We start from the raw sequence: 17,183 nt of genomic DNA on the forward strand, positions 1-17,183 counted from the left end.
TGCAGCCTGAAGTGACCCAATTCTGACTTTTTTATTTTAATTTATTTATTTTTTGCCCGGTTGTTCACATTTCCAAATATATGCGACTTTTATGTAATCTCCAGTGTGAACTGCAAACACCTGAAAGTGTCCCGCATGCGCAGTAGAGGGCGCAATAAGGTCATACATAGTGCTCAGTTCTTGCCAACCGCCATTAAAAAAAAGTAGAAGAAGAACTCAGTGTTTGCGGAAGTAAACATGGATGCTAACGGTGTAACATATCTTACGATTTTGAAGTTGTTATCCAACCGGAGCAACAACTTAATCCTCGTTATCTTCCGCCATGGTTGTTGTTTTTCTTCCCGCTTGCGTATCAGGGCGCAGAATAGTGACGTTTGTCGAGTATCAATGACGTTCCGGTCGGCTCAACGCGACATGTCTGTACAGACTCCGGCTGTATTTGAAAAGATCGGATGCGTATCGGATATCCAAGTGGCCTGGGTCGCATTCGAAAAAATCCGATCTGTGTTGTTCATAGTGTCATAAAACGATCAGATACAGGTCGCAGTAAGAAAAATATCGGAATAATTGGGTCACTTCCGGCCGCAGAGTGACCGCAGCCGTTTCCTCTGCAGGGCTACAGCAGCAGCAGAGAGTACATCGCCACGCAGGATCCTCTGCCCAACACAGTTGTTGATTTCTGGCGGATGATTTGGGAACAAAAAGTGAAGACAGTTGTCATGGTTACCAACCACATCGAAGCAGGACTGGTACGTTTTTAAAAAACAAAGTTATTCAAGAGTCAAATTTTAAAGGAAGTTGAAGTACAAAATAAAAGTTAATAGGTAACTTTCCTTGTTAAACTGTAATCACAAAGGAAATGAATTATAGCAGATAGTCAAACTGTTGTTTAATCAGAATATGAATAATGGAAATTTTATGGGTTTTTTTTTTATATGTAGACCAAATGTGCACAGTACTGGCCTGAAGACATGAAGCAGAGACAGTATGGAGACGTGTTGGTCTCTGTAACATCTGAACTGAAGGAGCAAAACTGGACGCTGAGGCAGTTTACCGTCAAACAGGTACAAGACTTCACTTTAAGACATAATATTGAGTCTAATAAAACTCTAAACACTTTTGGTTTTGCCACATAGTTGCTCTTAAAAATTCCCTTTTTTTAAGGAGTTCCAGTGTTTTTATGAAGTTACACTGAATGTTTTATTGAATATTAATGTTTCCACCCAGAAAAGAAGCTCAGAGGAACGATCAGTCAAACATTTCCACTTCACTGTCTGGCCTGATCGCGGCGTCCCTCAGGGCACAGAGGTCCTGATCCAGTTCAGAAGGATTGTGAGGCAGGACATAGAGAGTGACGGATCAGAGTCACCAACCGTGGTTCACTGCAGGTACACATCAGGTTACCCAGTTTACCCAGTATGGTCTGTCGTTACTCCAAAGATTTCAAGGTTGTGGTTCTGATGGACTTAAATAAACCCAGATATTTAATTTTGTTTTGCTGTCCTAAACATATGAAAACACTTCAGATGAAATTATTATTTTTCTAAATATATATCTGCCAATATGTCACTATATTATGGCACCTTATTTTTAGTTTTTTACACATGTACAATCCAACCTTTTGGATTTTGGTAATGTAGTCAAAAGATGTAAATATCCATGCATGAACTTAATTTAAAAGAAAATTCCTGACAAAGAATAAAATCTAAAGTGAATTATTTAACACAAAACACAGATTTAAGATCATTTCTGTGTTTGAAAAGTTACAATTTTTGGACATTTGAGCTCAGAAATTAATTAGATTAATCAAAAAACCACGAGGTTTTTTTCCAAACCCTAATACTCTGTTGTGTAGATGGAGAAAACATTTGCAGGTAAATTTCCCATATGAAACATGACTAACCTGTTTAGGTTGGAATAAAAAAGTGGATTATTTGCAGTTCAACACACCAGAGCTGCTTGTGTTTCTGTGCAGTGATGGAGTGGGAAGAACGGGAACTTTCATCGCTCTGGACTTCCTGCTGCAGCAGCTGGAGAAACAACAAGCTGTCGGCATCAAGGACTTTTTACACAGGATGAGGCGACATCGGTCACACATGGTGCAGACGGAGGTAAAACTGCTTTATGCTGCTTCAGGATAATTACTGAAGCAATATAAACCAAAAAGATAAGTTGTGGAAAAAAATATGTTTGCCTATTCTACCCTTTTGTGTCAAATTAAGACTTTTCTGGTGACAAATCTGAACTGTAGAGCTGAATTATCCATCTAGAACTTTTAAATGTGCTGAATTTGAAATGAAAACATTAATATCTTGTCCTTAATACTGATGGTTTTAAATGGCTGTTCTTTATTTTGAACAAACTCAGGCTCACACAAACAGATAATCTGAAAAAGAAGTAAATAAATAAATGAGCAGAAGCCTGTTGTAAATATCTGTTTCCGTCTTGATCCAGCTGCTGAGTTGAATTTAGTTTCTTTTCATGACTGAATGTATTACATCATTATAGAAGAAATACAGAACAATGTCTTCTTAACTGTTTTTTAATCAACAATTTAAAAATGTTAAGAATAACAAGAGAACAGTACAACCTTAAAGCTGTTTACTTTTATTATTTACCTGTAAACTACAAAAGCCAGTTTGCCTTACAGTAATTCTTAGCTGTTTTTTTTTATAATCAATTGCCAATCAATGTTCAAATTGACAGATTGCAAGAGGTTGTGTTTAAATAATGAGACATTTTGTTCATTTCCTTTCCAGTCGCAGTACATTTTCCTGCACCAGTGCATCATGGGCAGCCTGCAGCGATGCGCGACCCAGGATGAACACGTTTATGAGAACGATGACACGTACGCAAACACCATCTATCTTAAAGAAATTATTTAACACAAAACTAGTTTCATTCCTGGAATAACTGTAGATAATGGCAAACCAACTCTGTGGATAGATTAAAGGTGGATGGATTGATAAAAATATTGATAATATCAATACCAAGTCGGTATTGATATTGGATAGATATTAACTTTGGTTTCACATTTTCTGTTGAGATTTATTTTAGTTTTGTATTTTTTATCTCTACCTTAAAAGAAGATGTTGTGAGATTTGCTCTGAAATGTTTTTGCACTTTATTTAGGAAAAAACATACTCAATTTTTTTTTTTTCAGTTTATTGTGTTGATGTTAAAGTATTTTGTAGACGCCTATCAACTTTTTCCAAATTCTGTCTTAGCTTTTAACAAAATAATTCAAAGAAAAAACTACAAAACAGTTTTGTTTTGTGACTTCTGATTGGTCAGAAGTTTATTATAACAAACTTAAATAGTAAAAAGTATCGGTATTGGTATCGGTATTGGTGATACTAGTTGTGCTATCGGATCGATACCAAAATATGTAGCATTGCACACCTCTAGTCAAGATGTGATTGTTTTATACTGAATGTTTAATAAATGTTGTACTGTAAAAAAAAATCTTGTGAAATTGTACATTTCCTTCCTCCCAAGTTTAATAATTATGGAGCCAATTTAGGAAAATTCCTCCTCAGGTGGCCAAAAAAAAAAAAGACTTAAATTTGATCAAAAATCTCGAAATATTAATGTAAGAAACGTCACTCAGTACAATAAAACTCAGTTCAGTGTAAAAGTGATTTTATATTCAAATTACCAAGCAATAAACTTCAGAGTCTCCAAGGGCCAAAATACAATGAAATATTATCTTTAACACACAAGAACAATGCTTTAGCTCCTTGACCAGCATAAAAATGTGACATTTAATTGACGTAAATGTCAGAACATTAACCAAGCTAATACAAAATAAGTAAAACAGAACATTAAAGCAAAACTAACCACAGACTTACTCTCAGTACAGTATTAGATTTGACAGGAAATCAAAACCACAGCTTGAAAACATCACAGAGGCTCAGCGGGGAAGTGGTGCAGCCTTGGGTGTTTGTAGGTTTTATGCCACTGGTGAAGAAGAAGTGATTCCAGCTGTGGAGGTCTGGAGAGGAAGAGCAGGAGCGGACCCTAGTGGTTGATGGATGTATAACTTCAATGTTATTTACATTTCACAAGATGTAGTCATCACATTTAGGCTGCGTTCACACAGCAGACTGAATTCACCTAATACCAATTTCGTCCTTAATGCGACTTGAATCTAATCTTTTACAACCGTCTGAACAACAGAGATCGGATTTCCCCCCCGAATATGACACAGGCCAATTGGACATCCGATACATATCCGAGCTTCTCAAATATGGCCCAAGTCTGTACAGTTGGGTCCCATTCATCACCCGGGACGTCATTGATACTCGACAAACGTCACTATTCTGCGTCCTGATATGCGCAAGAGGGAAGAAAGACAACAACCATGGCGGACGGTAACGAGGAGAAAGTTGTGCTCAGTGTTCTGGTTCCGGTTGGACAACAACTTCAAAATCGTAAGCTATGCTACACCGTTAGCATCCATGTTCACTTCCGCAAACACTCAGTGAGCACGCTCTCTATTTGTTACGTTATTGCGCCCTCTGCTGCACATGTGGGACACTTTCTGGTCGTTTGCAGTTCACCCTGGAGATCTCATACAAGTCACTTATGGAAGTGTGAACGACCACAATAAAATAAAATAAATCCGATTTGACAAAAAGTCGGAATTGGGTCACTTCCGGCTGCAGTGTGAACGCAGCCCCAGAAATGTTTTTTTAGAATATGTGCATATCTGTATCATTTTGATCACTGTTTTTAGGTTTCAGCCATTGTCAGATAGGTTGTTTCTTTGTGCTAAAATGTATTTTCTCGTGTCCAAATTTGCTCTTGAATATTCTCAGTATTGGTTTTGTAGCACAATAAAATGTAGCAAAATCAAAAAAGAAAAGTTTTTCCAAACCATTGAAAAGTAAAAAATTTCTATCTTGAAGCAAACTTAGGTTATATGAAGAACAAAATAATCCGATAGAAGGTAAACATTTAACTATGATAAAAGCATTTGAGGAAATATGAGTTATTTTCAGTCTTAGATGTCTGCTGGCAGTTTACTTGCTTTCTATTTAAATTAAAATACTTTACAATTATTTTTAAAAAGCCAGATTACTTTTTTTTAATGTTGCACTAAAAAAATGGAGCTCTATCTTAAAAAGATTGACTTAATTTGCTAAATGTAATCAAATTAAGTTTATCAAACTTGTTTTACTTACATTTATTTAACATGACAATATAATAAACTTAATATATTTATTTGGATAAACTTAATTTTATTACTTATAACAAATTGACTTTTTTAAGTTGGATCACCTGTTTTTTTAGTGTGGAGAGAGGATTAAACTATTCAGTGGAATGCTGCCCTCTAGTGTTTGTTATGTTTTCTAATATATATTTTCATGTTTATTACATGTAATTTATTATACTTCACATTTTATGCAGTCTGAAACAATTTTCTCTATATAAATATTATTTATTAGTACAGTTTAATTCCATGCTGCCACACTTTTTCCTTTGACTCAACTTTCCACTGATACGCTTGGATCCTCTGAACAACTCACTTCTTTAACAATGACCTTTGCCCTTTGCTGGGTGGTAATAACAGCTGGGAAGTCAGCAGGTGTCCAAGCAGTTATGTTGGCCATGATATGAATTTTTATGGCGTGAAAAGAAAATATTTTTTTTATGATCTTAGAGAGAATCAGATCATAATAAAAGTTTAGAACCTTCCTCTCCATGTGTGATGAATCTATATATAAGTTTCACTTTCTAAACAAAGGAATAAAATATAACTATTTTACAATATTCAAATTTTTGGAGGTGTGTCTATAGTTATTGACTCTTTAAATCTTTTCATTTAGATTATTTTGGATTAGCTTGAAAATGCTACATTCTTTTAGCTCATAGTCTTAAAAAGAAAGAAAAATAAAACAAAAGTCATTTTCTACTCACTGAAAGGTTAACTAGTAAATGAAAGAGAGCAGCCGACATCCAACGTTATTGTTCCTACTTATTTCTTCCTTATAGAACAAGTTGCTAGTTAACAAGATTAAGTAAATTATATTTCAACACGTTTTCAGGAAATTCTGGACTTTCTTGATTTAGCAATGCTGGACGTTTTTCCCCAAAGTAATTTATTTCCTTCTTCGCAGTAATCTGCTTGTTTATTCCACATCTACATGGAAATAGGACTAAAAACTCACCTTTTTTTGCTGTAGTTGTAGGAATGGTTGTGAGAAGATTATTTTAATTATAGACTTCATCAGAAATACTTTTTTGGCATAAGTTGGAACTTAAGCAGTGTTTAAATGAATACAGTTATTAAATATTGTTTATTTTGACTGCTTCACTTGTTGGCGTTGAATTCCTGAACATGACAGTCTCTACCATATTATTGAAATTTTATGATAACCAACTAATAAACATTCCTATCAATAAACCCTATAATCCAGCATGAATGTTGAATAAATAATCTTATTAAAGCATCTGAAACAAGGTGTGCTCTGTTTGAAACACGGAAGATAATTAAAGTTCTGTTGTAAAGTTTATCATTAATGGTTGTGGAAAATTATCATTTAGGAAGGATACTTCCTTCACATGTTTCGCCAGAGGTTAGATGGTTTTTAAAAAGGCTCTTTGCTCTTTGTGAAGCTTTTATTGAGGCCAACTAAATGTGTTAGTTTAATAAACACGGGTTGGACTTTGGCTCTGCCTTTCACATTTTCAGTTTACAGTTCCTTATAGGTCCAAACCGCAAGGAAGCCATAAATATCACAACTCCCTTAAGCTGTGAACAGACAAGAAGGCAGACAAAATCTTTCACAAAATTAGCTCAGATGAATATTTTAAAGAAGTAAAAATGTAAATGTCGACGTTACAAGACGTCTATAGAGGTTTACCTTTACTTACTGATGATTTACGGATTCAGCCGGTCATAACCCTGAAGCGCACAGTTCCAGCTGATATACAGCAATCAACATTAATAAACTTTTAAAGCAGGCAAATCTGCTTGATCGATGTCCCCTTGAAAGCAGCAAACTATAACCGTTAATAAGGAAGTGCCAGGCGGAGCAAAGGTCCCCGAGCAACACAAGTCTAAAAAGGAGAAGCAGTTATTTACTGTGTCACTTGTGAGTAAGAGAAGGGACCAGAGGTTAGAAAAGGAGGACCTGGTTAGGAATTAAAAGTCAACACTGGATTTATTACGGCACTGAATCAGCAGCAAGCAGGGGGAAATTTGCTGTTTCAGTCAACACATGAGGTGGCCACACTGGAAGAGCTGAGGTTTATCTGACAGCGGAGAAGAGCCTCTGCATCTTCATGACTTTAGGTGAATCATCAATGACAAAGATGGAGCTTTTATCAGTCAAATCCACATCAGACCTCCTGTTACTCTACGGCTTCTTCAGTCTGCTTTTGGTAAGTTCTGTATCATCTTTACATTTACTGGATCAGATTTACTGTGCAAAAAACGCTGAACCTCAACAAAAGGAAACAGTGTTAACCACAGAGGGGCTCATGATAGTCATCGCTGTAGTTCAGCTCAAGAAGCAAAAGTTTACTTTGCCTGTACAAAAAAACAAAAAAAAAAAGTCACTGGTTGAATTTAAGAAGCAAATTAGATAATAAATACCTGGATGATTATATTTCAGCTGTCAAAGATGCAGTTGGAGTTAAATAACAGCTTCTCATTTCTTAAACAACCGTCTAAAGAGATCCAGAGAAGATGTTGGTCTGTTGAAGACGAGTCAAAATACTGACAGAAATCAAGCTAAGAAAACGTTGGAGCTACTAAAATTTACTAAAGAAGTTTCCAGCACAGTATTAAAAACTGGGAGAAATGTGAGGAACTATTGTTGCCGTGGAGGAAATGGTCATAATCTGCAGCCGACGCAACTTCTGTTGAAATTAAGTCAAACAAATAAAATAGGACTCACAGCTACAAACACATTCAGTAAGTTGTTATATAATAAAATGTTTATTTCAGTAACTCAATTCACAAAGACTGATGTTGTCGAGGCTTCATTTCTCATAAATAAGATGATTTTTAATTCCCAGCAAACAAAAACACAACATCAAAGATTAAAATATTTCCTCAGGACAATAAGAAAAACATATTTCTACAGGAATATCAGTTTAATAAAAAATATGCTTAAAGGATTTTTCAGAAAGTATTTATAATGAGACAAACGAGCTTCAACAGAACATGCAGTGTAATTTGTTCAATAGTGAAAGTAAGAACATTTCCACAATGTAAAGGGAACTCGACGCTGTAAAACATTTGAGACGCATTCAGTTGTGTCTACTCTCTTTTCTTTAAGTCAAATAAATTTGTAGAGTTTTAGATTTTGAGCCTAAATGTTTGAGTTTGTGAAAGATAAACTTACAGCAGTAACTTGTTAACTTTTTATTAAGAGTTGAATAAACTAGAGTTCTTAGGTCAGCACTTAAAAAACTGAAAGAAGAAAAAGACTGGGAACTATTTCCCAGAATGCTTAGCGGCGTGTTTTTGTTTCCTGAGATGAAGCGTTACATTGATCTGACTCTTGTGTTATTAAGGCAAATGTTCATTTTAATGCAGCTGACAGTTTGCAAAGCTTGAGGATAATGTCCTGATCACACTAAATGTTTCTGAGCTGAATTCATTGAGATGTTTCATAAAATTCATCATCAGATCAGAAATTTGGTTCATGTGATTTGAAACTAGAATTTAATTTATTCTACAGTAAAATAAGTCGTTATTTAAACTTGATATTGTGAGTGAAAATAATAGAGAAATCAGGTCAGATTTTATTGCATATTGTGATTTAATTTGGTTTAAATTGCAGGATTAAGTTAAAACTCTCAATTCAAGATTAATGAACTTAAAAAACATTTAGACAACTTGTCTCTTGTTGTTAAATCAACTTCATGAACTTTAATTTCTGAGTTAAAACCAAAATTATTTTCTTGTTGACTTAAATTGCATTTTCCAGGCAGCAGGTGGACTTTCATTTTCACGTTAAACCACCTTCTAATGTTTTACAGTGTGCTGATTGGGACTGATCAGCTGTGTAGAAACGTATCAGTGAAGGTAATAGGAGAAAAAGACTTTAAATTGTAAGAAAGCAGAATAGAAAAGAGTCCAGAGCAGCAGAAGAAGGTCATGTGATCTCATGACTTCAGATTTACCCTCTTCCAGACTGATTGGGGCATCAGGTTAAGAAGGGAGGCAGATGAAATGATGCACCCATCATGCCTAGTGGGGGCAGCACTATGATCTGGGGTTGTTGCAGTTGATCAGGTCTCGTTTTAGCAACATTATGCCTCCAACTTAAGAAACACATGGCCTGCATGGCAGGTTTCCAAAGCCACTCCTGAGTAAAAATAGCATTGAGGCCATTTTTCCAGAGCGTATCCTGATGATCCCTAAGACCTTTAGGAAAACATTCTGTTTACTGACGGGACAAAAGCTGGACTCTTTGGAAGGAGTGTGTCTCATTACATCTGGGGTAAAAGTAACACCATGTCATCACACTGATGGTAAAACCAGGCGGTGGTGGTGTGATGGTCTGGGGCTGTTTGGCTGCTTCTGGACCTGGAAGCTTTGCTGTGATCAGTGGAGCCATGAATTCATCTCTACACCAAAACATCCTGGAGGAAAACGGCTGGAGCTGAAACCAGTTTGGGTTCTGCAGCAGGACAATGACCCAAAACACAGCAGCAGGTCCACCTCTGAAAGGCTGAAGACAAACAAAATAAGAACTTCAGAGTGGCCTAGTCAAAGTACTGACATGAAACCTATTAAGATGCTGTGGCAGGACCTTAAAAATTACATTTATGCTGGAGAAACGTCCAATAGAGCTGAACTACAATAATTCTGTTAAATGAAAGTTATCACAAACACCTGACTGCAGTTGTTGCTACTAATGGTCAGATAATCAATATTTCACACAGGGCCGTATAGGTTCAGATTTATTTTCTCCCTCAATAATAAACATCTTCATTTAAAAACTGCACTTGTGTTTACTTTGATTAACATTTAAATTGGTTTGATGTTCAGAAACACTGAAGTGTGACAAACATGCAAATAATAGGAAGTCAGGAGGGGCAAGGAAACAATTTGTTCTTTGGAAAAAGTATCTATGTATCTACTGTTGATAGTCAAATAGTTCTTCAGCATCTTTAATGTGTTTTTTGTTTAAATATCTTCATGTTTTCAGACTGTAACAGTGAACTCCACTACATTAGAACCAATGAGAACATCTGAACCTACAACAGCAGGACAATCCACAGAACCTGGTTAGTATGGAAAGTATTATTATTGTTCATCTTTTATAAGTTACTCTTAGTTTTTATCAAGTGTTTCCTCTTTTCAGCTCCTAGAAATGTAGAAAATGTATCAGTGGTGACCCAGAACACCAGCAGTTTTAACTCTGCAGTGGGACAAAGTTAACGGCATCTCAACATACAAACTGCTATATGATTCTGACACAAAGAACATCAACGATGCATCTGGAAAAACAGTTGTACAACATGTGGTCTCTGATCTGACTGCTGGGACAGAATATAGTTTCACTCTTTTCACTGAGGCCAATGGAGTCAACAGCTCTGGATTATTATTCTCTGCTGCTACAGGTTGGTGATTTTTTATTATTTATGAGAAATTTCTGGATTTATTTAAAGAAGCAACCGCCTGCAACAATGAGCTCTGCCTTTGTTTTTCAGCTCCTGAAAATATAGAACGTGTATCAGTGGAGACCCAGAGTGTTAACAGTATAACTCTGAAGTGGGACAAAGTTAACAGCATCTCAACATACAAACTGCAATATGAAGAAAATGGTGAAACTGTCACTAATAACATCAGTAATGCTGATGCAGTTGTACAACATGTGGTCTCTGATCTGACTGCTGGGACAGAATATAGTTTCACTCTTTTCACTGAGGCCAATGGAGTCAACAGCTCTGGATTATTATTCTCTGCTGCTACAGGTTGGTGATTTCTGAGTTTTGTCTCAGAAATTAGAAAATCACTCTCAGCGTATCTGGAGCATCACCTCCATTTACTATGTAATTAAATCAGGAATTAGATAATTCCTATTTTTTTGTCCAAGAATAAATTTTTTTTTTTGCTTTTCATCAGATGTCTCTGGTTTCTCTTTGTTTTTCAGCTCCTGACGATGTAAAAGATGTATCAGTCATAACCCAGAACACCAGCAGTATAACTCTGCAGTGGGACAAAGTTAACAACATCTCAACATACAAACTGCAATATGATTCTGACCCAAACAACATCAGTGATACTTCTGAAAAAACATTTGTACAACATGTGGTCTCTGATCTGACTGCTGGGACAGAATATAATTTCACTCTCTTCACTGTGTTGAATGATCTCATCAGCTCTGGATTATTATTCTCTGCTGCTACAGGTTGGTGATCTGTGAATCTTATATCATTCCAAGATGATCACTCTCAGTGTACCTGGAGCATCACGTCCTTTTGGTCCACAAATTAGATTAAATAACATTTTTTTTCCCATGCAATTCTTACTCTTTGCGTACCTGTCTTCTTAACTTTTGTCAAGTGTCTCCTCTTTGTTTTTCAGCTCCTGAAAATGTAGAAAGTGTGTCAGTCATAACTCAGAACACCAGCAGTATAACTCTGCAGTGGGACAAAGTTAGCAACATCTCAATATATAAACTGGAATATGAAGAAAATGGTGAAACTGTCACTAATAACATCAGTAATGCTGATGATGTTGTACAACATGTGGTCTCTGATCTGACTGCTGGGACAAAATATAGTTTCATTCTTTTCACTGAGGCCAATGGAGTCAACAGCTCTGGATTATTATTCTCTGCTGCTACAGGTTGGTGATCTGTTAATTCCAAGTTGATAACAGTCAGTGCATCTAGAGCATCAACTCCTTTTTGTCCACAAAATTTATATAAATTAAATAATTCATATTCTTTCCCTGAATTACATCATTTTGCTGTGCAGTCTGTCTAATTTACATTTCTAATATGTCTCTGTCTCTTTGTTTTTCAGCTCCTGAAAATGTAGAAAGTGTGTCAGTCATAACTCAGAACACCAGCAGTATAACTCTGCAGTGGGACAAAGTTAACAGCATCTCAATATATAAACTGCAATATGAAGAAAATGGTGAAACTGTCATTAATAACATCAATAATGCTGATGATGTTGTACAACATGTGGTCTCTGATCTGACTGCTGGGACAGAATATAGTTTCACTCTTTTCACTGAGGCCAATGGAGTCAACAGCTCTGGATTATTATTCTCTGCTGCTACAGGTTGGTGATTTCTGATAGTTAATGAGAGAAACGTTGGATGAGTTTACAGAAATTATTTACGCACAAAAACAACAGTTACTAACTTCCTCACAAGTTAAAGATAATTGACATCAAACCTCAGGAATCAGACAATATCAACACATAAATGATTATAGTGTGAAACGTTTTTTGTTTTCACTCTAAATTATGATGAATTGGTCTGTTAGACATTTTAGACATAATTATTCTGGTAGATTTAGATTTAAAATGTTTTTCATTCAACCTAGAATTATATTTCTGATAAGAAATGGGGCAGGCAGCTTATCAGATCATAGAAATATATCAAAAACATGTAGATTACTAAATTAAAAACCTTTTTCTTTGCATTTGATTTAAAAAATCAATAATCAATTAAGCAAACTTTATGAGCGTAATAGCAATGAAGGCTTTCTGTTATATTTCATCAGTCTATCTTTGGTTATAATCTCCATGTCTTTGAGGATGGAAGGCCTCCTTGCCATCACCCTCATGAATTCATGTCATTTTAAAATATCAATTTTGCTTCAACTCAGAAGAAACATATTGGTAAAATAAATAAAAAAATCACTTTAAATCTAATCCTGCAGATTGTATAAATAACCTCAAATTAACTCATTAATTCAGATGTTTCTTTCTCCTCTTTGTTTTTCAGCTCCTGAGAATGTAGTAAAAGTAGAAGTGGAGGCAAGAAACACCAGCAGTTTAACTCTGCAGTGGGACAAAGTTAACAACATCTCAACATATAAACTGGAATATATAGAAAATGGAGTTTCTTTCACAAAGAACATCAGTGATACATCTGTAGAAACATTTGTACAACATGTGGTTCCTGATCTGACTGCTGGGACAGAATATAGTTTTTTTCTCTCTTCACTGTGTTGAATGAAGTCAGCAGCTCTGGATTCATATTTACTGAAGCTACAGGTTGGTGATCAGTAAATATTAATGTGAGAAAAAGTAGATTGAGATTAGTAGCCACCTGGAAATATCAATTAACTGCATAATAAGTCAAATATATTCCACAATAAAAGTGGAAACTATCCATGGTCAAAAACATCAAGACCATGAACATTTGATTTTTATTTGTTGTTTTAATGTTTACTTTGGTTTTTGATATTAATATGATTTTCTGTTACAAACTACATTCAGCTTTTCATCAGATGTCTCTGGTTCCTCTCTGCTTTCAGCTCCTGAAAATGTAGAAAGTGTGTCAGTGGAAACTCAGAACACCAGCAGTATAACAATAAAGTGGGACAAAGTTAACAACATCTCAACATACAAACTGCAATATGATTCTGTCACAAAGAACATCAGTGATAATTCTGGAGAAACATTTGTGCAACATGTGGTCTCTGATCTGACTGCTGGGACAGAATATAGTTTCACTCTTTTCACTGAGGCCAATGGAGTCAACAGCTCTGGATTATTATTCTCTGCTGCTACAGGTTGGTGATGATGTTGTAACTTTGCATATAAACTGTATTGACAACCAACCAGCACACTTGATCATTCAAATTCATATCTTTAACGCTTGAATTCTCAGGCATCAGGAACAACAAATGTGTGGAAATAACTGAAATCCTCCACCACCAATTAAAAAACATAACTGCCTAGTACAATTGTTCAGACGTCGGCGATTTATTACAATCAGTGCTAACGAATATAAATAAGGTTCTGTGATTGGCTGCTTTGCAAACGCCACCCAATAATATATCAGATAGCATTGAGCATAGGTGTCTCAATTCCAAGCTGCTTTTTAAAAGATATTTTAGATATGCTCTATGAATAAATTTACAAATCACTGAATTTTCTGTGAATAATTCTACAGAAAAAATTTGAATAACTGGGATTTATAACAGTTTGCAATTTGTTGTTTTGTTTAGAAATCAAATTTCAATATATCTCTGTTAGTTATTTGTGACATATTTTATTTTAAAATAGCAAAGAGAGTAATTAACCTCATTAAAAAAGGAATATAGAAGAAGGTTTCATAAACAGAAACATATTTTTGTGCTTTTACACTTAAAAAGTTCCCTGGTTACATCTGGATAAAAGAAAACCACAAATAAAGCTTCAGCTTCACTATGTTGTGATTTGGTTGCAGATTATGATTATTTTCTCAGATTTAAAATTTATCATCAAATTAGTCGGACATAAAAAGATGGGAACATTTTCATACAAAGATTTTATAAATCATTTATGTTAAAGTAATGACAGGTCATGATTGTCCTGTTTTGTTTCCTCAGTTCCTCTGAGTGTGACGTCGGTTTGTGTTTCGGAGCGTTTAGTGGACAGAGTAACTTTACAGTGGGAGAATCCAAATAAAGCCTGGAAACACAACCTGAGTATCAACGACACAAACGCATCTATAACCCAGGAGGAGACGACAACTGTGTCATATTTCATCTCCAACCTGAAGCCTGGGACGATGTATGAGTTCAGTGTGATCACAGTGTTCTCTGGACTGAACAGTTCTGCTTACGTCGATCACACAGTAACACGTAGGTACACAGGGCTCGGCAGAAGACAAATAAAACCTTTTTCTGCATTATTGTGTTAAGTTAAAGAAACAAAGAAGGTAAAATAATTGTTCCTGTTTATATTTCAGAGATCGACTGCAGTGCCGTATCCTGGAGCGTCACCAACTCATCGATCCAGGGAACAGTTGAAGGCTTGTTCTCCAAAGCTACGGCCTCTAATGGATCTGAACCTCTGATCAGTCCTGAAGGGAAAAACGTGACATTTTCTGACCTCCTTCCTGGAGCAACTTATGAGATTTCTCTACTGTATGAAACATCGTCTGCACATTATCCACAGTGTAGCATCGAAATACCCATCAGTAAGTACAAACCACTCATTATAACTTTATATGCATTACAGACGTTATATTACACTTATAATAAGTCTTAGACTGAGTATGTATTATTGTATTGGTAAAAGGAGATGGACTCGCCATTGATGGTATTATTATTATGGGTCATACAATTATCTTAAATGTGCATTGATATACATTTTATTCATGAAGGTATTTAATTCGAAACTGACATGATTTCATAACTGATAAAAATATTTTACAGGACATGTTTATAATGTAGAACCAAATGCATTTTATAATTCTGACAAATTAATAAACTCGTCTTTCTCTTTACAGTATTTGTTTTAAAAATAATTTTCTGGTTCTTTCCTCCCAGTTCCTCCTTCTTTAGCTCCTCTCTGCAGCTACTGGGGTTCTGGCTACAGCGCTTAGATTAAATGGGACGAACCGGATGGTGTGTGGACGACAGCTGAACTCAGCATAAGCGGGAAAACTTTCACTCTAAATCCAAATGAGAATCATCTCATTGTGGATGGACTTCAACCGGCCAAAACGTATAAAGTCTCTGTGATTTCAAGGCTGGAAACAAAAGCTGATCCCTTAATATCTGAACCATCAATTTTTTTCTGTTCGACTGATAACAGAGGTGAGCAAAGCTGCACACATTTTCTGTTTTGCTTTATTAAGTAATAATTTCTCTAATCTATTAAATGAATCCTTCCAGGAGTCATTGGAGGATCTGTGGTCGGTGTTCTGCTTTTTGCTGTTCTCATCTGTGTCATTGTGTTTCTTTTCCTTAAAAAGCCAGATATTATCCGGTTAGTGCTTCCTCAATGACAGAACTATCACTAAATCTGATCGATTCTATGAAATTTACCATTTCAATCTTTATATTTGTTAAAATATCAGAAAAATACCTTTCATCCTTGAATCCAAAACAACTGAAAGAAATGAGAGGTGAGTACACTGTAAAACAAAACATCCTGTTCAACATTAATGTTCACAACTCATGCAACTGGGCAGAAAAACTGAAATAGCTGAGAATAAAACTTCTGATCAGTTTAAGAATATTGTTTACTGTGGAAAAGTCTGGACCACCCAGCTTATTCATATATTACTTTTAATGTCAAGATGTCTACCTAGTTTACGTACAACTAAACCAAATTTATTAAGTTATTTTAGGTTTGTAATACTATTGTGCACAACAAAACTTCATGTGTTTCCACATGTTGCAGTAATTGATTTTAAAGTTTGCATGGATTTAAGTAAACACAACATATTTTCTTTGCTGTAAGATTTGTTTTTTTCAAGTTTACATATTGATGAAATAATAATAATCTGTTTTCTTCCAGGACTGTTTCTGCAGCCAAATTTCCAGACCACTTCCAGCAGCTGAGTTTGTATGAAAACAGAGGATTCAGTCATGAATACGAGGTTCACAAAATAAAAATACCCACAATTAAATCTTCTCTTTCTCTACTCTGCTTTTAAAACAGTTTGTCTCATACAATGCATGTATTTCAGGTATCAGTTGTTTAATTTTATGGTGTCATATTTAATTTTAGGCTCTCGTTCCTGTTGGCACAGGCCAGACATGTAAGGCAGCGATTCTGCCAGAAAACAGCGAGAAGAACCGTTTCAACATCCTGCCTTGTGGGTTCAGGTCTTATTGTTGCTCCATGTTTACATTGAAATACCAGCTGAAGATGTTTCACCTTTTCTTTTCTCATCTGAGAGTTTCTGTGTTTCCTCAACAGATGACTGGTGTCGGGTCAAGCTTAATACATCAGCCCCCAAAGAGACGGGCTATATAAATGCCAGTTACATACCAGTAAGTGTCCATATCAATAACGGATTTGCTTAGAGAAGAATGTTCTTTTTTCTCCAGGACATGAAGTAAAGTCCAGAGTTGTTTATTGTTTCAAAAATAAATCAGTAGAAATTGTTTTGTTGAGTTTTTTCTCTGTCTTAATTTTTAGGTACAACTTCTCTATTGGTCTTTTTTTTCTTCTTTATTTATATTTAAGGAAATATCTTGGCACAATTATGGCAACTTTCTTATTTCATTGTTTTCTTGGTGTGAAGCGAA

The 17,183-nt window shown here is 35.5% G+C and overlaps 2 protein-coding genes across 51 annotated transcripts in view; both read left to right on the forward strand.

Moving 5' to 3' along the window:
* Nucleotides 1-17,183, forward strand: part of LOC114154813 (protein tyrosine phosphatase receptor type H) — a 64,297-nt gene that overhangs the window by 22,377 nt on the left and 24,737 nt on the right. For 24 of the 50 annotated variants that reach the window (XM_028034239.1, XM_028034258.1, XM_028034368.1 and 21 more), the window contains 6 exons: nucleotides 10,329-10,346; nucleotides 10,696-10,941; nucleotides 11,121-11,378; nucleotides 11,555-11,818; nucleotides 11,998-12,261; nucleotides 13,467-13,724. In XM_028034239.1, the coding sequence (XP_027890040.1) occupies nucleotides 10,329-10,346; nucleotides 10,696-10,941; nucleotides 11,121-11,378; nucleotides 11,555-11,818; nucleotides 11,998-12,261; nucleotides 13,467-13,724 (1,308 nt within the window). Of the gene's footprint in view, nucleotides 1-7,066; nucleotides 7,390-10,172; nucleotides 10,252-10,328; nucleotides 10,347-10,485; nucleotides 10,588-10,677; nucleotides 10,942-11,120; nucleotides 11,379-11,554; nucleotides 11,819-11,997; nucleotides 12,262-13,166; nucleotides 13,204-13,466; nucleotides 13,725-17,183 lie in introns of those variants that run through there. The other 26 variants (XM_028034520.1, XM_028034569.1, XM_028034596.1 and 23 more) reach the window with 20 other exon arrangements.
* Nucleotides 104-3,463, forward strand: LOC114155063 (receptor-type tyrosine-protein phosphatase eta-like). Its single transcript, XM_028034733.1, has 5 exons — nucleotides 104-749; nucleotides 942-1,064; nucleotides 1,228-1,388; nucleotides 1,976-2,111; nucleotides 2,760-3,463. Exons 1-5 carry the CDS (start codon nucleotides 687-689, stop codon nucleotides 2,883-2,885), a joined length of 609 nt encoding a protein of 202 aa, XP_027890534.1. The 5' UTR covers nucleotides 104-686; the 3' UTR covers nucleotides 2,886-3,463.

This window comes from Xiphophorus couchianus, chromosome 2 (genome assembly GCF_001444195.1).
Source record: "Xiphophorus couchianus chromosome 2, X_couchianus-1.0, whole genome shotgun sequence".
Taxonomy (NCBI): Eukaryota; Metazoa; Chordata; class Actinopteri; order Cyprinodontiformes; family Poeciliidae; genus Xiphophorus; species Xiphophorus couchianus.

Coding starts and splice junctions, on each gene's coding strand:
- LOC114155063 (XM_028034733.1), top strand. CDS start 687: ATGATTTGGGAACAAAAAGTGAAGACAGTTGTCATGGTTACCAACCAC. Junction 1,389..1,975: donor CCAACCGTGGTTCACTGCAG/GTACACATCAGG, acceptor GTTTCTGTGCAG/TGATGGAGTGGGAAGAACGG. Junction 2,112..2,759: donor CACACATGGTGCAGACGGAG/GTAAAACTGCTT, acceptor TTTCCTTTCCAG/TCGCAGTACATTTTCCTGCA.